Genomic DNA, 18,290 nt, shown 5'->3' with positions numbered 1-18,290 from the left:
TTTATTGCTTATTGTTATATTAACCTGTTTGTCTATTAAAAATTCTTACTTTGGAGGTAAATTAATAGGAAAGCAAGAAAATAAAAAGTATAAAATTAACATAATTTTAACTTCCACAAACTACAATCCAGGTCAAAATTTAAAAAATCATACTCGGGAACTGTGTCTCACCTGAGTTATGAATCACAACAAAAGTTGTGTGTGAACACCATGCACAATATCTCCAAAACATGCATTAACCTAGATTGTGGTTATGTTTAGATTAGACATATGATTGTCAGCAAAGAGGGTGGCTTTATGTACTAGTTTAATAGGTACAACAATCCAGAAGTAGAGAGTTAACTTTAATTGTATAAGCATCAGCCTATTGTGAAACCTATAGAGGAAATTCCTCTAAGAAAGAATCTTATCAACAGGTGTTATAGTTATAATCCCTTAAGGGTTTTATTTTTTTAACTGAAATTATTTATTTTTTTTTTTTTTTTTTTGCTGCTTTTTACAGAGATAGGTTTGTAGAATTTTGTTATATACTTTTATATGCAAATAGTTATTTTTAATGTTTTTTACAAATTTTTGTTATTTTTGATATTGCCCACTAAGTCTTATTCACCATCCGTATTTGTGTTATCATCACGCAAACGAAGCCAATTGGCTATTTGTGCGCTGGATATTTCCATGGACAATAAACACTGGAAATAAAACAAAAAAATACTCCAGGAGACAGGTGACATACAACAACACATGGTAGCTGTTTGCACTATGTAACTACTGGCAACTCACAAAGTGGCAAACTCAATAGAGAACCAAGGAAGTGCTGACATCTAGTAGAAAATGCCAGAACTACTTGCGCAATACATGGTTGACATAGATATGCTTCTTGCACAATATTACGTCAGTAGTACAATTTTAAACAATCACTATGAACCAATCATGTTAAAACCCTGAAGGGTTTTATAGAGGTCAAATGAGAGAGTATCAAAACAAGTTCAAATTACCAGTTAGTTTTTTATGTAGCTTTACACATTAAAAGCATAAACAATCATCAGATATGTAAATAATACTTATATCACTTCAACTAACAATATAAAAGCGACTTTTTAGTATTTACAGGCCAATAATCGTTCTGCTATCTCTTCTAAAATTTTCCAATATGACCCCTTAGACTAGCCTGATTGGCGATTGATTTCTTTCTTAAGGGAAATTGATCTAAACGTTTCATAAAAAATAAGATTTATTATAAAATTCAAATTGGCTCTTGGTCCCCAGAATAAAAGTGGAGTCATCTCAAAAACTGAGGACCACCAATTGGAATCACTTGAAATTTGTTGGGTGAAACACTCCCCAAGACTTGAGACACTGGTATAACACTGAGGAACACATTGTAAAACTCATTGCTCAATGGCTTGCTTGATCAATGGATTGATAACAGAACTAAAATTTATGTTTGTGAAAAAAAAATAAAAAGGTATTTTATACAAATTCATTGTGCACTTATGTTATGCAAATTATTAATTTCAAAAGTCATTATAAATTTTGTAATTTAAAAAAATCAGTAAAACACTGCGTCACTTTTGGTTGGTATTTTTAGAAAACTTTCAGAATCAGTCAGTCTCTAAAACATGATACAGTTTACCCCAAATAACTTCTGTTTCTCTTTGTAATTTTTAAATTAGAATATCAATTTTGTGGCGAAAGTGGGATCCGAATTAGTTTACCGTTGATATAGTATTGTATTGTATTGTATACAAACCAAAGTACTACTAAAATATAAATCTGAAGCCAATATACTTTAAAAGTATTATAAGGATAAGAGATATTTAACATGTTTCTACTAATAACTTTTTAACTAATATTGATTACAAAGTATTGGATTGACATGTTGTTAGATGTAATTCAAATCCAGATGAATCTTCACAGCTTTGTAATCAAATTTATAAGTTTTTATATTTGTAATGTTTCAAAATCAATGTTTACTCATTTTTGCAGTGAGTGACTGTGTTTTTGTTCTAACAGTTCACTATCTAGTTATATTGGTTTGCAAAATTAACATTTATTATAAAATTGTTAATTCTATGAGACAGAATGAGATGGGTTGTAAGAAAGAGCTAATGTGATGTCTTGTTCTGACATTTGACACAATGATACTGTCCCTGAAGTATAATACTTTGACATGATCATTCCAATGGTGTAACTGGTGCATCAAGTTACAGGCTCATGTTACTGAATATTACGTCACCACAATGGAAGTGTTTATTTTAATACCTTGTAACATCAAAATAATACAACAATGAAACAAAAATTTTATACTTCATTATTCAATTGAGAAAGCCAAAGAAAACTGTAATATTTGTTATATTTTGCTATAACGTCATTACACTGTGTGCTTATGAGCAGGGAAAATCATAGACGCATGCAAAGTTGTAGTACCGGAAGTAGCATGAAAAGTATCAATGACATATGTTATATTACCCTATTTAAGTGATAAAAAAGATGCACTATAAGAGAAAATAAATGCATTGTCCAACAGGGTTGTATATTAGAAAAAATAATTAATGTGGTGTACAAAACTTTTATTGTTCCTCATATTTACAATTATAACAACATACAAACAACTTGTAAAACTTTATTTAATATTCTTAAATTTAATGTAAGCACTAAAAAATAATACAGTGGTCAATTCAAAGATTATCAGTAACTTCACTACAAAATAATACCAATATTAAACTTTTATGTCGCATGGACACGCAGTACTCGATAGTGGCCTGTTGATGCACCAGCATGTGCTAATGTAAGCTTCGGTAAATACCCAGCAGGGATAACTTCTGGCTGGTTTATACCTACCAGTTGAACCCACCACTGGGCACAGCAAAAACCGATGTGCCACTTCAATCTGGGCAACCTTATGGATGTCCAGTAGCGGCACATCACTAACCGCAAATGTTAAGATTCTGGGGTTCATGGGCAATTCGATAGGTCTAGTCTACTGTGGAAGATGACTGTTGGAGTTGGTGGGGTTTGTTCCCTTACCTCAGAGGTTCTTGTTAACTCTCAACAAGGGTGTGCCACCCCCTGCCTACTTTGACTGGAGAGGCTGGTTCAGAGCTGGCCTTCCCTTCTTCCGGGATGACTTTGAGATGTAGTGCCCTAATTCTTCCTCATGAATCTCGATAGGAGGCGGCCCCTACTCCCTAACCTTACCCATCCTGAATATCCTATCACTCCGGAAGCAGCGCAAAGGTTCTTACAGGACTAAGTGCAAGTTATAAGCTTCTTGTCCTAAGAGAACAAAAAAAAACAGCTTCAGTAAAATCAGCATAGATTTAATACTCTATGGAATATTGGAATGTATCGGATTCGTAATTGTTTGTGAAATCAGGCATTACTGTAATGCAGTTGATTTTTTTCTGCCTTTACAATCACGAAGTATTGATCCAATATTTTTAAGATTCCACTAGCTGTTAGTTGAATATCTTTCTATACATAAGCTTTTGGATCTACTGGACTTTATTGAAAGTGACTGTAACACTGTGGTAACTGAAAGTTATGTGTTAAAAAAACATTATTTAATGAAAAGAAGGTAGACGTTAACAATATTAAGTGTCTTACCTCAAAATCAATTTTATGAAGAACTGGTAATATAATTACTAGGCGTGTTTTAAAAGTAAGTGCCGTTTAACGCATGCACGCTGTGTAGCTACATGTGTTAGGAAGCCATAGACGCCATTATGGAACCATTCAATCGAGTCTACATCTGTTTGCATGATTTTAAAATGCCACCACATATTGAGAATCCCGCCAACTGCGAAGTGCGTGCTATAATAGGTTTTCTCAGTGATAAAGGCTTCAAAGTAGCTGACATTCATCGCCAAATCAGTGAAGTAAGTGGCGAAAACATTATGGGTGATGGAATGGTGCGGAAATGGGTAAGGGCCTTTTAAAGATGGTTCACAATAAGGAACGAAGTAGGGGACCTTCAGTATTACCAATGACTTGATTAAAAAAGTGGACTATAAAGTGAAAGAGAACAGACGATTCATGATTTCATCCTCATCTGAACAGTTTCCTGCTGTCTCAAGGAGAGTTCCTTATGAAATTGTGGCCGAACGTTTAAATTACCGGAAATTGGGTTCACCCTGGATGCCAAAAATGTAGACTGAGGAGCACTAAACCAAATGATTAGCCAGAGCATTGAGTTTTCTTAATTGATTATAGTAACGAGGGAAATGATTTTTGAGCCAGTTTGTCACAGGCGACGAAACATGGGTAGCCTACGTTACACCAGAATCAAATCAGCAATCAATGGAATGGCGGCATTCTTCATCCCCTAGGAAAGCGAAATCCAAACTAACAATTTCTGTTCATAAAATCATGTGCATTGTGTTGTGGGACAGAAACTGTGTGTTGCTGGTCAATTTTTTGCCTCACTGTAAATACATAGTTAATATTTTATAAAGCATTTCAACACAACCAACACCAGAAGAATTCTATTGCACACTGATGTAAAGCTAACTAAAACATACATAAAATATAGGAATACATTCACTCTTGAAGTCAGTAAATTATTACTTGACTAGAATTGCAATACAATAAATCAAATACATCAAAACCACAGTATGAATTTTGATCCATGAAGCAGTGTTTTCAAAATACACAAATCATTTTCTTTACATTCTTGTAAGTTTTTACACAAATGAATAAATTTATATTTCAATAATTTGCAACAATGAGACAATTGAAGACTCTTGGAGCAATTGGAAAAAATTTAAAATAGTAGTGGATGTCATTAAAACAATACTTTTCCAATATAGTTTATTTTTCGGATGAGGCCTTTCGAAACCAAAGGTTTCATCATCAGGCGAATCCACATGGAGTAATTTTGTCTTAGTATATTTTATGTTTAAATGACAATAGCTAATAAAGATTGACAAAATTGTGATACTAATTGAATATTAAACCTAATATACAAAGTTTAAAAATTAAGTGATATGTTGGCCAATAATAAACCTTGAAACTGTTGTGACCAATAAAAAAATATGAGTCAATTATGAGTTTCACATATCATTTCCAGTTTATATTATACGATAATTTATTCATAAAAAGCCCATATAAAACTATCATCTAATAAATTTAGAAACTTTATGCTATCTTGGAATTTTTAATGTATTCATATCTTTGGGCTAGATATATTTTGCGATAATTTCTTGGGGGCCTGTTAGCATTTATAAGGAAAACCAACAGAACAGATTACAGTTTCACGTCTAACGACAATATGAGGGAAATTGCACTATTGCCAAATCATCATTGTAGTACATATCAGATCGTCGATGTTGAAAACCATTGACTTGTGTTTGCTGTACAAAAAGAAAATTATAACATGTTATAAATGAACCTCTGATATGAAAGCACCATCAACTTTGGACATGACTAGGTCATATTGAAATCAGTACACAGACTATGTCATTAGAAATTAAAATCTAATCGGGTTCTACGTTGTTTTTTTTTAAATCTCTCTTGCATAAGTTTGTATTCATAAATTATAAAAGTGGTCTTAAATTAAAATATTTTATTAATTAAATTGATTATTCTGACATAAATAGTTATTATTTATAACGTAATAACATGTAAAATATAATAATTACAATTAATAACATATTAAACAATATACATTTTAAAATTCATAGTTTATTCAAAAATAAAACACTAGATTGAGAACAGAAAAGTTCTAAGTAATAAAGAAAATTATATTTCATTATTTTACAATTTTATACAGATTATACAAATAGTATGTCCCTACGGTATGATTAATTATTGTAAAAACATTGTAATCTGGAATGATTAAGTTATAAATCACATTTACCAACAAACAACTTATAAATAACAAAATTAATGACTAAAAAGAATATTTCGATTGAACAGAATATTCTCAACATTAACTCTCCGGTTTTACAGAAACATACTTCCGTATGAGAAAAGGCCTTACTAGAATGTATACGCTATTATAATTAATACATTAGTAAATAAGAACATTTTTCTTTATTAATATTTATTATTAATTATAATAAAACAGTGAAATAAATTTAAAATATTAATAATTTAGCATACAAACCTCTTAAATTAAAATTAAAATCCATCTCAATAGATTTCACTATCAAATTCTATGAATTACTTGCCTTGTCTCACTATATCCTGGTAAATACACCAGCTGTGTGGATTCAACATCTAGCGAACTTCACAGTCAAGTAAAACATTTTATTCAATCTTATTGTTGGGTAATTCATCATTTAGAGGAAGTACTCGCTCAGTGATGACTTGAGGTACACTCACAACAACTCAACGAGTTTCATTCATGGAGGGAACAGCTGATCATGCCTGCCAACTTGTGGAGACTGATACTCTCAAAAACATGCACTACAAGACAGTATTGGACATTGTGTGACTCACAGACAAATAGGTTCACCAATCATGATCATGCTGGTGATCAAACTTTGGCCGTATGCTGATCAATCTGTGTCACCTTGAATACCACTACAAGATCTTCTCTACACAGGATGCATTAGAATTTTGATTTGTATAAAACATTTCCTACAAATAGCGCTTTAGAGCAAGTGCTTTGAAATTTTTGAAAAAATGAAAAGTGGAAGGAGGAACTTATGTGTGTAACCCTTGAGAGTTACCAATATAATACAAGATGAGATGTCAGAGTTTTATAATGTCACTGTTTTGTAACTTAAGCCGATGAAAGGTTACATTTTTAAATGAGTGTTCAAATTTTGGAGGGTATATCCTTCATTGCTTTCTCGAGATACACATTAAAAACTAATTTTAGGACCGTTTCAGTTCTAAAAGAGACTTATGTTACTATTCAACATCATGTCTACACGAAAGTCTATGAAAAGTAAAGAAAGATATTTAACTATCAACGTTTTATATTGTGTAAATTGATGGTCTATTTTATCATATTACAGTACTGACAAAAACTTTATATTTAGGTTAATTATCCTATGTGACAATATGAGTAAAAACTTAAATTCTGTTATAAACTTAGTCAATACAAATGTAAAAAGGATTGGACAAAAAAATGTTTACTAACTTGTATATTTATCAATTTTAGTATTATTTAGGTTATCAAACCCACAAAAGAACTGAATAAAAAATATTTATTAAAATAGGGGAAGTTAAATTTTTATTTTGACTTTATTACCATCCACTCACTACAGATCATTGATCTGTGTAAAAATCTAATTAAACAGAGTAAGAGAGAGAATAGGTATAGTGCAAGGCAGATAGTATTTAAACCTGTGCTACCTGTAATCCTTATTCCTTCCATATCCTAATGTTTTATAGCAAATCATGTACCAACAAGTAAGTTTGTCTTAGCAGTGAAGTCTTAATATTTTGCAAAAGTGAACAATGTTTGACGTTAGTAACAGATAATTTTGGACAATAAATCCATAAATAGAATGTTGTTGAGAATTTTGATATACACAACGAAATAGAATCATGAGAAAAATCCCGAATTCTCACAACCATTATGGTTTGATTTACCTGAAAAATAATCTCTTGGCCTCTAAAAGCAATATTCTTATAATAATTATTCTGTAGATGAAATAAAATCTATCAAAACTTTTTAAAACTGTGTAAAAAACGTAAAATTGTAAAAAACGATAACCATTAAGTACACTTCCCCCATACATCAGTCCTGGTGAATTAAACGAGAATTATTTCATTTTCTTTTTTGCACCTTGAAAAATTAACTTTTAAATTGATATTTGAACTTCGTTCATTTTGCTAATTATGTGTTTTGAATCACAGTGTACTTAATACATAAGCAAAAACACAATTATATCCAGTCTATGTGTTTTTGTGTGTGTTCATTTCAGTGTTTGAAGCACTTGAGTTATGGAATTGAATAAACATGGTAAGTTCCACTGTGACTAACAGAATTTGAAAATTGTGAAGGTGTCATTGTGTGAAAGGCGCACCTACAGTGGTGCGGTTGTGTGCTAAGCAAATTTACACTATTTCACAACGAGCTGTTGGGATCACTTCTTTTGCACTAGAACCTTAGAATTTGCTATCTCCGACCCACTTAATCTTTGCCAAAACTTAGTATACCACTTATACATTAAGATTATACTTGTTTCTACAAAAGTTATGAACTCAATGTTACTAAAAGCCTGTCCCTAGAATAAATATATACCTAGATATTAAGATTCTGATTACGGAGCATTATTGGCTTTTAAGCAATACTCAATATATTAAAAGTAATCATAACTCTATTATCCCATAGATATTTTACAAGACATCAGTTAACAACCAAAATATTTACTGGAACTTTTCTTGAAAAAAATAATTAAAACTAAATTTGTAGATGAAACATTTATATTTTTTTATGCTTAAAGAAATATTAAATAAATGTGTTATTCTCTTAGGATAAACATTTGTATCGTAGTATATGAAAACTGGTATTTGATATTTCTAAAATAAATTCTAAATTAATTTTATGCATTAAAATGTATGCATATGCGTCTATGTGTAGGGTAATACTAATGTATTGTTGTTGACACTATTATATACTGTATTCGTATTTATTGTGCCACAAATAATGAACAAAAATTATATGAATGAAATTGAATCAGTTTATGTTTATACCAAAAAGCACACCTTTATCCCATACAAGGCATAATAAAAACTTTACTTCCACGACATTCAGAAAGCAAAACATATTTTACTTAATTATTTTTTTATTATTTGATAAAAGAAAAGTCGCAATTATCCAATAATTTTATTTTTCTTACACAAGGCATTTCGACATCAAAGATTCCATCGTCAGGTGTGAATCAACAATTTGAAATAGTATAAATATTTTACAATTCAAAATTTACTTAACTTTTCTTGAATACGTACTATAATAAAATATAATGTGTGTTGATTCAGAGTTTTGAATTGTTCACTTTTATTCCTTCTTAATGACTAGTAAGAACAAAGGCTTAATTAGCATTAAGATAAATTCACTAATATAATTGTATAATTTCACAGACTAACTGTTTTTAATCAGGATGTACAGATTAATATACCTTAATAATTATTTTGTTATGATTGAAACTTTTGCTCAAATATTTTTCTATGAATAAGTAATTTGATTGGTTAGAAATATTTAATCACAGATGACAGATTGTGTTTTTCTAAATAAACAATGTAAAACAAAATAAAAATAAAAACAAAATAAAAATAAAAACAAAACATGAAAATACACAATACAGTAGGTACCATAATAGTAATAAATCTAGCAAAAACACTATCAAATATTAAAACAACACTTTTAAAAGTGAATATTAATCACTCTTTAATTAAAAAATAAATTAAACTTAAATTTATTATGTAAAATTATTACAATAGAGAAATTCAGTGCTGTTGTGTTTAAAATATTTGTACACAAACTATATTCAAAAAGTATTAAAACAGCTTTAGCCATTCAATGCTCGTAGAAATATAGGTCTTCGGAGCAGTTATATACCATAGATCAGTTCCACGTAACACGTGCCTTCACTGTCAAAATGTAAAGGTCTCTGATAGTATGATAGAACATAAAAATTCTGCTTAAATAACTATTTGAATAAAAAATATACGTAATATATTTTATCTATATGTACAATATACATTAAATACATAAGTTTCTAGAGAAGTCTGATAACTACTCACTGCTACCAACAACAAAATTCTTCTTTATCAGATTATTTAGCTTACGAATACTACTGGTGTCGTGTTTGGGACTGTTTGACGAAGCAGAACCTGTCACAAACCCGGAGGAGTTTCTTGGGCGGAATATGGACATTAAGTGGTTTTTTTCTGTTGTTTTCAAGCCCTGAAAACAAAAATAATTTTAATAAATTCACTTATGTTATAAATGTATTGATTAATAAATAAATAATAATTTACTCCTAATAAAAACCTTTTTAATCCAAACTATCAGTGGTTTCTTTAATATGATGTACCTGTATATTTCAACTGTTGTGTTATTTTTTCTATTAAAATACTGCCATCGTCGTCAAAATTACATTTAAAACATTTCATTTTATAACGACTAGTTGAGATAATAAACTCAGGTGATATCTTATTGATCTAATTGGTATTATAAACAACATTTAGTCCTTTGTGATGATAGAATATTTGTGAAACACCAACAAAAAACACCTAATCTTCACTGAAGAGTCAATTGCAGAAAAAAGCAAAAAACACAATTTTTTATCGATTTTAATTCTTCTCTTATAGGTTATAAAAACTTAGAATTGCATAGAATGAAATAATTTAATTGTTTTGTAAAATGAGATAATCTCACAAATGAAAAATAATTCTCATTACAAACATTAATAACAACAAATCACAATTGTGTATTCTTCAAATAATAATATGACATTTTATGAGTAATGGTGTATTATGCTGATGGTGGAGAAGATGTGCTTGCCATTACCTCAACTTATATATACAGAAGGATATTTTTTCTTGACATGTTGGTTACACTACCATGTAGCCTGACTCCTCACCTCTGCAATGAGATCGGTTCAAGGTCAGTACATTGAGAACTGTTGTTGCCACAATATGTTTTGTGAAAAATGTCAATTTAATCTCCCACCAAGTACGAAACACGTGGCTCCATCTCTTATCTCATTTGGAAGGCAAAAACTCCGGTTGAGGTTTATTATGAGGTAAAAACTGCATATGGTGATAAAGCTATGTACCGTACGAGTGTGTTCAACTGGTGTAGCGAGTTAAAAAATGGTCGTACATCTGTGCATGATTATCAGAGGAGTGGAAAACATTCATTTGTGACCTAAATTCTGGAAAAAAAATTGAAAATGCGCTCGGTAATGATCAAAGATTAAATATGGATGGACTTTTATATTTCCGCAAATTTCCAGATCTCTGCTACATGAAACCATCGCAGGAACCCTCGGATATCGGAAAATTCGGAAAATGTCTGCGAGGTTGAGTCCTTAAACATTCATAGAGATAAACGTATCTGCTCTATCATTTGGAATCATGCAATTTTTATCTCATTATAAACCTCAACCAGAGTTTTTCCCTTAAAAATTAGATAATGGATTAAACCGCGGATTTCACATTTGGTGGGAGATTGGATTGACATTTTTCAAAAAAACTTATTGTAGCATTGACAGTTCTCAACGTATTGACCTCAAACCGGTCTCGTTGCAGAGGGGAGGAATCAGACTACATGGCAGTGCAGCCAATATGTAACAACAAAAAATACTTCTGGCCGTGAGAGTCTCAATACACTTACTTTCTGGATATGCCTCGTATTAATTGAAAGAATAAAATAAACAAGCAACAGAGGATATATTGACTAATATCCTCATTTATATGCTAACATAATTAGCTCTTTGTCCATTATTGAAAAATCTAATTTATTTATTAGATAGCTGTTACAAGATATCCAAAATATATTGGTTATCAGTGAGTGTCCTATCACATCCTACAAAAGGTTGTGATTTACTAATCGGTTACATTTCACCTTCAAATAAATAACATTTAAAAAACGTACTACTCATTGCGTTATTTTATATGTTGCATAAACAAATCAGCTTGTATTGATTTATCATTTCCTAATTTCACTGTATTGATTTATCATTCCCTAATTGCACTGTATTGATTTATCATTCCCTAATTTCACATTTCCTAACACCAATCAATAGGGACATCTTAATATGCTCATCATGACATTGTTTTAAAGACTTACCTTCATCTCCAGAACTTTTTGGAATTCTTGGATGTCAGATTCTGGCAGCAGTTTGAGGAACTGGTCCACAAAAGAACTCTCTGGTTCAATTGGTGCCATCACGACTTTCAGTATCATTTCCCCTCTGGTCATGCCTTTCACCACCACTTTGGTATAGCTGCAACAGGGATTCAACAATACTGATTCAACTCATAAACAAATTTATTTGGGTACTGTGCATGATTATTGGCACTGTAAAGGAATCTCATTACAGTTTCAGACATATTGATAAATAAATATCTTGCGTTCAATTGCTCCCCTGATCTGAGTTGAGCATTTATCAATCAATCTGGCCCTTTTACCATCAAGTAAATCGTTCACAAATTGAAATATTGCATATTGCATCATAATGCTTAATTAGTATCCCATATTAATGAAACTGTCAAAATCCCAGTAGAATATAAATTTATTGATACTTCAGTCTCCAATAAAGCCACATTAGTATGATGCAAAAACAAACTTATACCACACATTCACTATGAAACCACACCTGATCGTTGCAATTATTCCAATTTTCATAATCAGATCTGGTGACCATTATTTTCTTACATTGTCTTCAGTGTTTCTATTGATTACACTGTGAACTGGCAGCACATAATTCTTCCTACAAATAAATTTATAGATCAGAAATATATGAATAGAATAAAAATAAAAATATACATAGACCGGTTGATACCAAGAAACAGAGGATGGAATTCTGTCCCGAGTTCCTCTGATCTTCCCAACTAAAAAGGTTAAATCACATCAATATACGGAGAACTGTTGATACCAGACTGAGATACATTATTTCAATGTTTCTCTAACGGAGATCACATATCTCAACTGAAAGACAAGATGCAAACAAAATTCGTCGTCTATCCACTGGATGGACGTTTGCGGTGTGAAGTAGTACCCTGTGGACATCCTAGATATAAAATCCATCCATTGGATGGTTGGACGTTTGGTGTGAGACTGCCTTTATGGTTATAGTATTTAGCGTATTAATTCAGTAAAATAGTGATATGCATTAAATATGCAATCAGTTTGCTGGGAGTTTAATATACGAGGGGTATTAGAAAAATAAGGTTCCCATGATTTTTTGAAATAGACAGCTCTATATTTCTACTTAGTGTTATACATCAATTTAACACGTAAAAGTTTAGCTATTTCTCCACATAATCACCGTTTCTGTCCAAACACTTTTGTAGACGATGCTCCAACTTTTCTATCCCATTTATAAAATTCTGCCGCCAATCCTTTGAGTAACTTCTTCCTTGACTTCATCATTGGTACTGAAGCGTTGGCCACCCAAGTGGTCCTTTAATTTTGGGAATAAGTGATAATCACTTGGGGCTAGGTCTGGGCTGTAGGGGGGATGGGGCACAATAGTCCAGCCAAAATTTGTAAGCAGTTATTGAGTTTGACGTGAGACATGTAAAAAAACGTATCACAGCACGAATTTCGCATCTGGCATAATACAACGACAGGGAGCTACATCTTCGAAGGCAGCTATGTCGGCACTGTTGGACGTAGCGTGGCGCGAGTGGTATGGATAGAGAGAGGGACAGCTGATGAGTAAGACAGTGTTGCCAGATTTCTCCCAACATATCGCATTCTGTCTCGGCGGCATAGGGAACCTTATTTTTCTAATACCCCTCGTAAATCTCAAAAATCTATTTGGAAAAAATATCAATGCCAACAACTACTACATAGCATAAACTAATAACACTACAAGTAATAAATGGTAGATACCTGGCCGGAGCTTTGCGTGACACCTGGGAGCCGATGGAGGGCAAATCCAACAGAGCAGTCTTCAACATGTGAGTGTCCAGCAGCAGCTGTTCTGCTCCCACCGTGCTTAGCGGCTTGCACTTGTACAGACTTTGGATGAACTTGGGGATAAACGAGCTGAGCATCAAACAAAACCTCTTAAAAATCTCAATTTTGGTGTCAAGTCAAAAATTGAAACCACCACTATAGACAGGTATTTATGATATTAACCCTTTGACTAGTAATCTCGCAATGAATTCAGAAGCGCCCTACTTGCCACCTGCAGTAATCCGATAGACGTACGGGAAGCACTATGACGCTAAACAGTCTTCATAATAATGTTTTGTGATGAATAATCGTATCGCTTGAATGCGAATGCGATCTAGCGGAATAAATAATAAACAGTTTCAAGTAGTTTTCATTGTTTCCACTAGATCGCAGTTGTTCTTTTATTTATTTCTTTCAGACCCAATTGCCAGTATTCAGGCCATACGACAGTATTCAATCAGTTGTTCCAAGTAATCAGCTGATTCTATTCGTGTTTGTGTAGTGAATACAGGTTGTAACCTCGCTTTTACGTTACCCGTTGCCTTGATTGTAAACATTTTGTTGTGTTTACCATGAGTAAATAAACGTGGCTGTTTTTGTAATTACTGATTACGTAAAATGGCACGAGAAAGACTTACATACGAATTTTTGGCTAAGATGCTCCCATGAGACTTACTGCTCGGCATTTTCCCGCCACCATCCCTGCTACAGATAAGAAGGACAAGCCGAAGAGAGAATGCCATGTGTGCAGATAGACCAGTGTCGGTGAGCAACGGCGCTAGGAAGCGATGTGCCGGGATTGCGTTGTTCCGATTTGTGCGTCCAACTGTTTTTGCACCTTTTATACCATCAAAGGTTTATGAGGAGGCTTGTGTACTGTTACTAACTAGTACCTAACCTGTACCTTGGTATGTTTATGAGAAAATACTGAATATTTTATTTTATTCTCATGTTTTGTAAATATAATAACTTTTGTGCATAATTTGATTAACTTCTGTATAAGAAAAATAAACTTCAAAAATGTTTAATTGAGTGTTTTTCATAACACATCTACTGCAATCTACTGCAGTAAGCCCAATGACAGTACAAAAAAATGGAAAATTTAAAAAACCTCACTTTTTAGGGCACTCTTACTGAGGAAAAACCAACCAGTCAAAGGGTTAACTAGAATTCTACTAAAATTGTATATGCTGAAAGAGAGTTTATTGGATCTAATAAAACCACTGACAATATTTTAAAAATAATGTTACAAGATTGTTATTCATGTCATTCCCTTATACATTTTCAATGCTTATTTGTTATTTGCTTATGAGAGGTGGTCATTCATATTTCAACAAAATTGGTGATCCCGCAGTTCCTGTTTTGATTCTGAATGAGACTCTGATTCTTCATTGAGAGTGGTGCTCTCAATTTTTGAAGTACCAGAATTGAGTACAGTACAAACTTGTTCATCTGGATTAATTGGGAATGGAGATGATCTGGATAAACAAATTTGGAAGTTAACCTCCATGCTACACAAGGTTAGTTCAGCGTTTACTACAAAAGACAAAAAATTATTGATTATATTCCTCAATGTATTTTATATAGTAATAAATTTTAAAGTATATAAAATATTTTATATATAAAAAGAAAAATGGAACTATTAATTTATCCACATGCTGTTTTTTTTTTTTTTTTTTTTTTTTTTTTTAACTCATCTATTGAAGTAATTGTTTGACTTTACCTGATTTTTATGGATTTTCAGTGGGCAAAAACAACACATTTTTCCAAAAAGTAAATGTTCCAGTTGTATATATTTTCTTATTTTGAATAAATTTGTCTTTATTTTGTATATTTTGAATTGTTATTTTGAGCGTTTAGTGCAGTGCTATGCTGTGGTAGTAAAAGTATGCTACGTGAAAAATATAAACAGAATTTTTTTTAAAAAGCTGTTTATAACTTTTCAACATGAAATGTAAGTAATTGTTATTATTTTCTTATTATGTAGCTTTTGCATTTAAAAAACTACATATAATATGTCACTATGTTAATTTGTATGTACAGTAGAGTCTCGATAGTTTCGAGTCTCGATAGTCCGAGGTTTCCGTTAAATCCGAGCCAACACATGTAAAAAAATAAAATGTGATATTGACATATTTGTACAACACACCCGAGCTGACTGAGGTACAACACCATGTCTGTAAACTGAGTGCTAGGCTACATACTTGGAGAAGCCGGCAGCCTGACTCATCAGTCCCACTTCATTTGCACCGCCCCACCCCCACCCTATTGTCAAGGCCACGGAACATTGCGCCCCATATTGTCTAAAAATAAATCAGTCCGTTGCTCATCACGTTCGACTACAGTACGGTTGTTCTAGATTACGAATCGCAGTGCGCTTACCCGTCTGTTATTTACAACGTACAGTACTTGTTGTCTAAATATTAAGTTTTAGTAAAAAAGTATTTTCTGAAGTGTTTATGTGTTCATTGTACAGTGACCTATGAGTTCAAAAAGTAAAAGAAAGTTTGTACCGATAAAAAACAAAACTAGAAGCTCTTAAAAAGACTTGATAAAGGTGAAACGTTAAAAAAAAATTAGCTGCCGAGTACGGAGTTGGTGAAGTGACAGTTGGTGACTGGCGAAGGAATCGCGATAAAATTGAAAAGTTTGTATCAGAAAAGTGCTCGGAAAAGTGTACTAATGAGCGGAAGTCTATGAAGAAAGCAGAGTATGAAAAAACTAGCGAGGCCCTATTTTTATGGTTTTGTCAACAAAGAAACAAAGGTTGTCCTATTTCCGGACCTATTTTACAGGAAAAGGCATTGTACTTTCGCAATGAAGTCAATGAAGGTGAGGAAGATCATACGGCAAGTGTAGGATGGCTTGACCGTTTGGAAAAAAAAACGTTATGGCGTGAGGCAGTTAGAAATTTGTGGGGAGAAACTCTCGGCGGATTCCGAGGCAATTGTTCAGTTTCTGTGAAAAGTTAAAAAATCTTATTAAAAGTGAAAATTAAACACCTGATCAGAATTTACAACTGTGATGAAACTGGTTTGAATTGTAAAACTTTGCCATTAAAAACTCTAGCTTCACGGGAGGAAAAAGCTGCTCCGGGTCACAAAAAAAAGCAAAGAGAGACTGGACTGTGCTAGCCGCTTCAAATGCGTCGGGAAGCCATAAATTAAAACTAACTGCCATTGGCAAGTCTGCTAAGCCTCGTGCGTTTAAAAAACATGTCTATTTCAACGCTTCCAGTAACTTATACAAACCAAAAAAACGCATGGATGGACAAAACAAATTTTTAAAAACTGGTTTTTTAGTGAATTTGTTCCTGAAACCAAAAAGTTTTTTGAAGAAAAGCAACTACCCTCTAAAGCCATCTTAACACTTGATAACGCAGGATCACACCCAGATGAAGGGGAACTGCAATGCGATGGCATAACCGCACGATGTTTTTGCCACCGAACGTGACCAGCCTCATTCAGCCTATGGACCAAGGCGTACTTGAAACTTGAAAAAAAAGTACAGACGCCGTTTGTTACAATCAATGTTTCAAACAATAGGGAGGCAACCATAAAATATTTCCTGAAAAAGAGTCACAATCAAGGATGTAATTTATTGGATCGCTGAAGCTTGGAGCAAAATTAAACCAGAAACAATCCAGAAATCATGGAAGAAAATCGGAGTGTGTAAAATTGAAAATGATGATGAAGATGACGATCTACCGTTAATAAATTTAATAAACAGACTTCCTGGTTGCAATGGGACAAATTAAAACTGATATTGGAGAGTGGGATGAGTAGGGACGAGCAGTTAGAGACAACAGACGACACCACAGTTGAGATGGTCACAGACATGACAGCTGACGGGGAGTGAGGAAGAAGAAAGTGTGCAGGAGACAGTACCCGGCAATGACTGACAGCGACAGCTACGCGGCACTGGATTGCGGCCCTGCGCTACGTAGAGCAGCAAGCAGAGGTGACAGCGGCAGACACGTTATTGCTTCGGCGGTGGAGAGAGACATGGCTGCCCGCAAAACGCTGCAGTGTGGTGAAACAAAAAACTCTAGACAGTTTTTTTTAAGTAAACATTGCATCTTTGGACCTCTGTAAGTAATTTCTTAATTGCTGGTATTTGTAATAAAAGCGTATTTCTTTTGTTTGCTTTCAGTTCTAATTATAACCCAATTTTTTCTCAAAGTGTTCCGTATAATTCGAGTTCTTCACAATTCGAGGTACATTCGGTCCCATTCACCTCGGATTACCGGGACTCTACTGTACTTATTATTTACTTTCAACATTAGCTTGCAAAATTCCTAAAAAACTTATAGCACCACAAGTGAATATACTCAGCACTTTGAGGGTTAAAGCTCTCGATGGCATGTTAGAAAACCCTCCGTCAAATTTAACCAGAAATGCCAGAAAATTTCAGAATAAAATAGTCTGATACAGTGAAATCGTCTACACCTGATTAACTATTAATAAAAAATTTGATATGATAATTTGAGAGTAATTATTTTTGCTCCCCATATTTCTTACAATAACTGTGCTGAATTTAAAACTTGTGTTTTGAAACTTGATCTATATAAAGTGAACTTCCACACTATATGACATCAGTGAGATGAAATTAAAAATGCCTTTATTACAGAGGCGGAGTTAAGGCGATGAACCCTATCTACCACTCAACCTCATGCTATACACAAAATGCCAGGGATTTT

The 18,290-nt window shown here is 32.9% G+C and overlaps 1 protein-coding gene across 1 annotated transcript in view; it reads right to left on the bottom strand.

The window, feature by feature from the left end:
* Positions 1 to 8,807: 8,807 nt before the first annotated feature.
* LOC124368857 (vacuolar protein sorting-associated protein 53 homolog) overlaps positions 8,808 to 18,290 on the bottom strand; it is a 63,940-nt gene continuing 54,457 nt past the window's right edge. Inside the window, exons 14-16 of the mRNA XM_046826307.1 lie at positions 13,526 to 13,681; positions 11,756 to 11,912; positions 8,808 to 9,865 (exon numbers count right to left, since the gene is read on the bottom strand). Coding sequence (XP_046682263.1) covers positions 9,695 to 9,865; positions 11,756 to 11,912; positions 13,526 to 13,681 — 484 coding nt within the window. The 3' untranslated portion in view covers positions 8,808 to 9,694. The remainder of the gene's footprint in view (positions 9,866 to 11,755; positions 11,913 to 13,525; positions 13,682 to 18,290) is intronic.

This window comes from Homalodisca vitripennis, chromosome X, assembly GCF_021130785.1.
Source record: "Homalodisca vitripennis isolate AUS2020 chromosome X, UT_GWSS_2.1, whole genome shotgun sequence".
Taxonomy (NCBI): Eukaryota; Metazoa; Arthropoda; class Insecta; order Hemiptera; family Cicadellidae; genus Homalodisca; species Homalodisca vitripennis.
The sequence above is the reverse complement of the archived record's forward strand: the minus strand, read 5'-3'. Positions and strand labels throughout refer to the sequence as shown.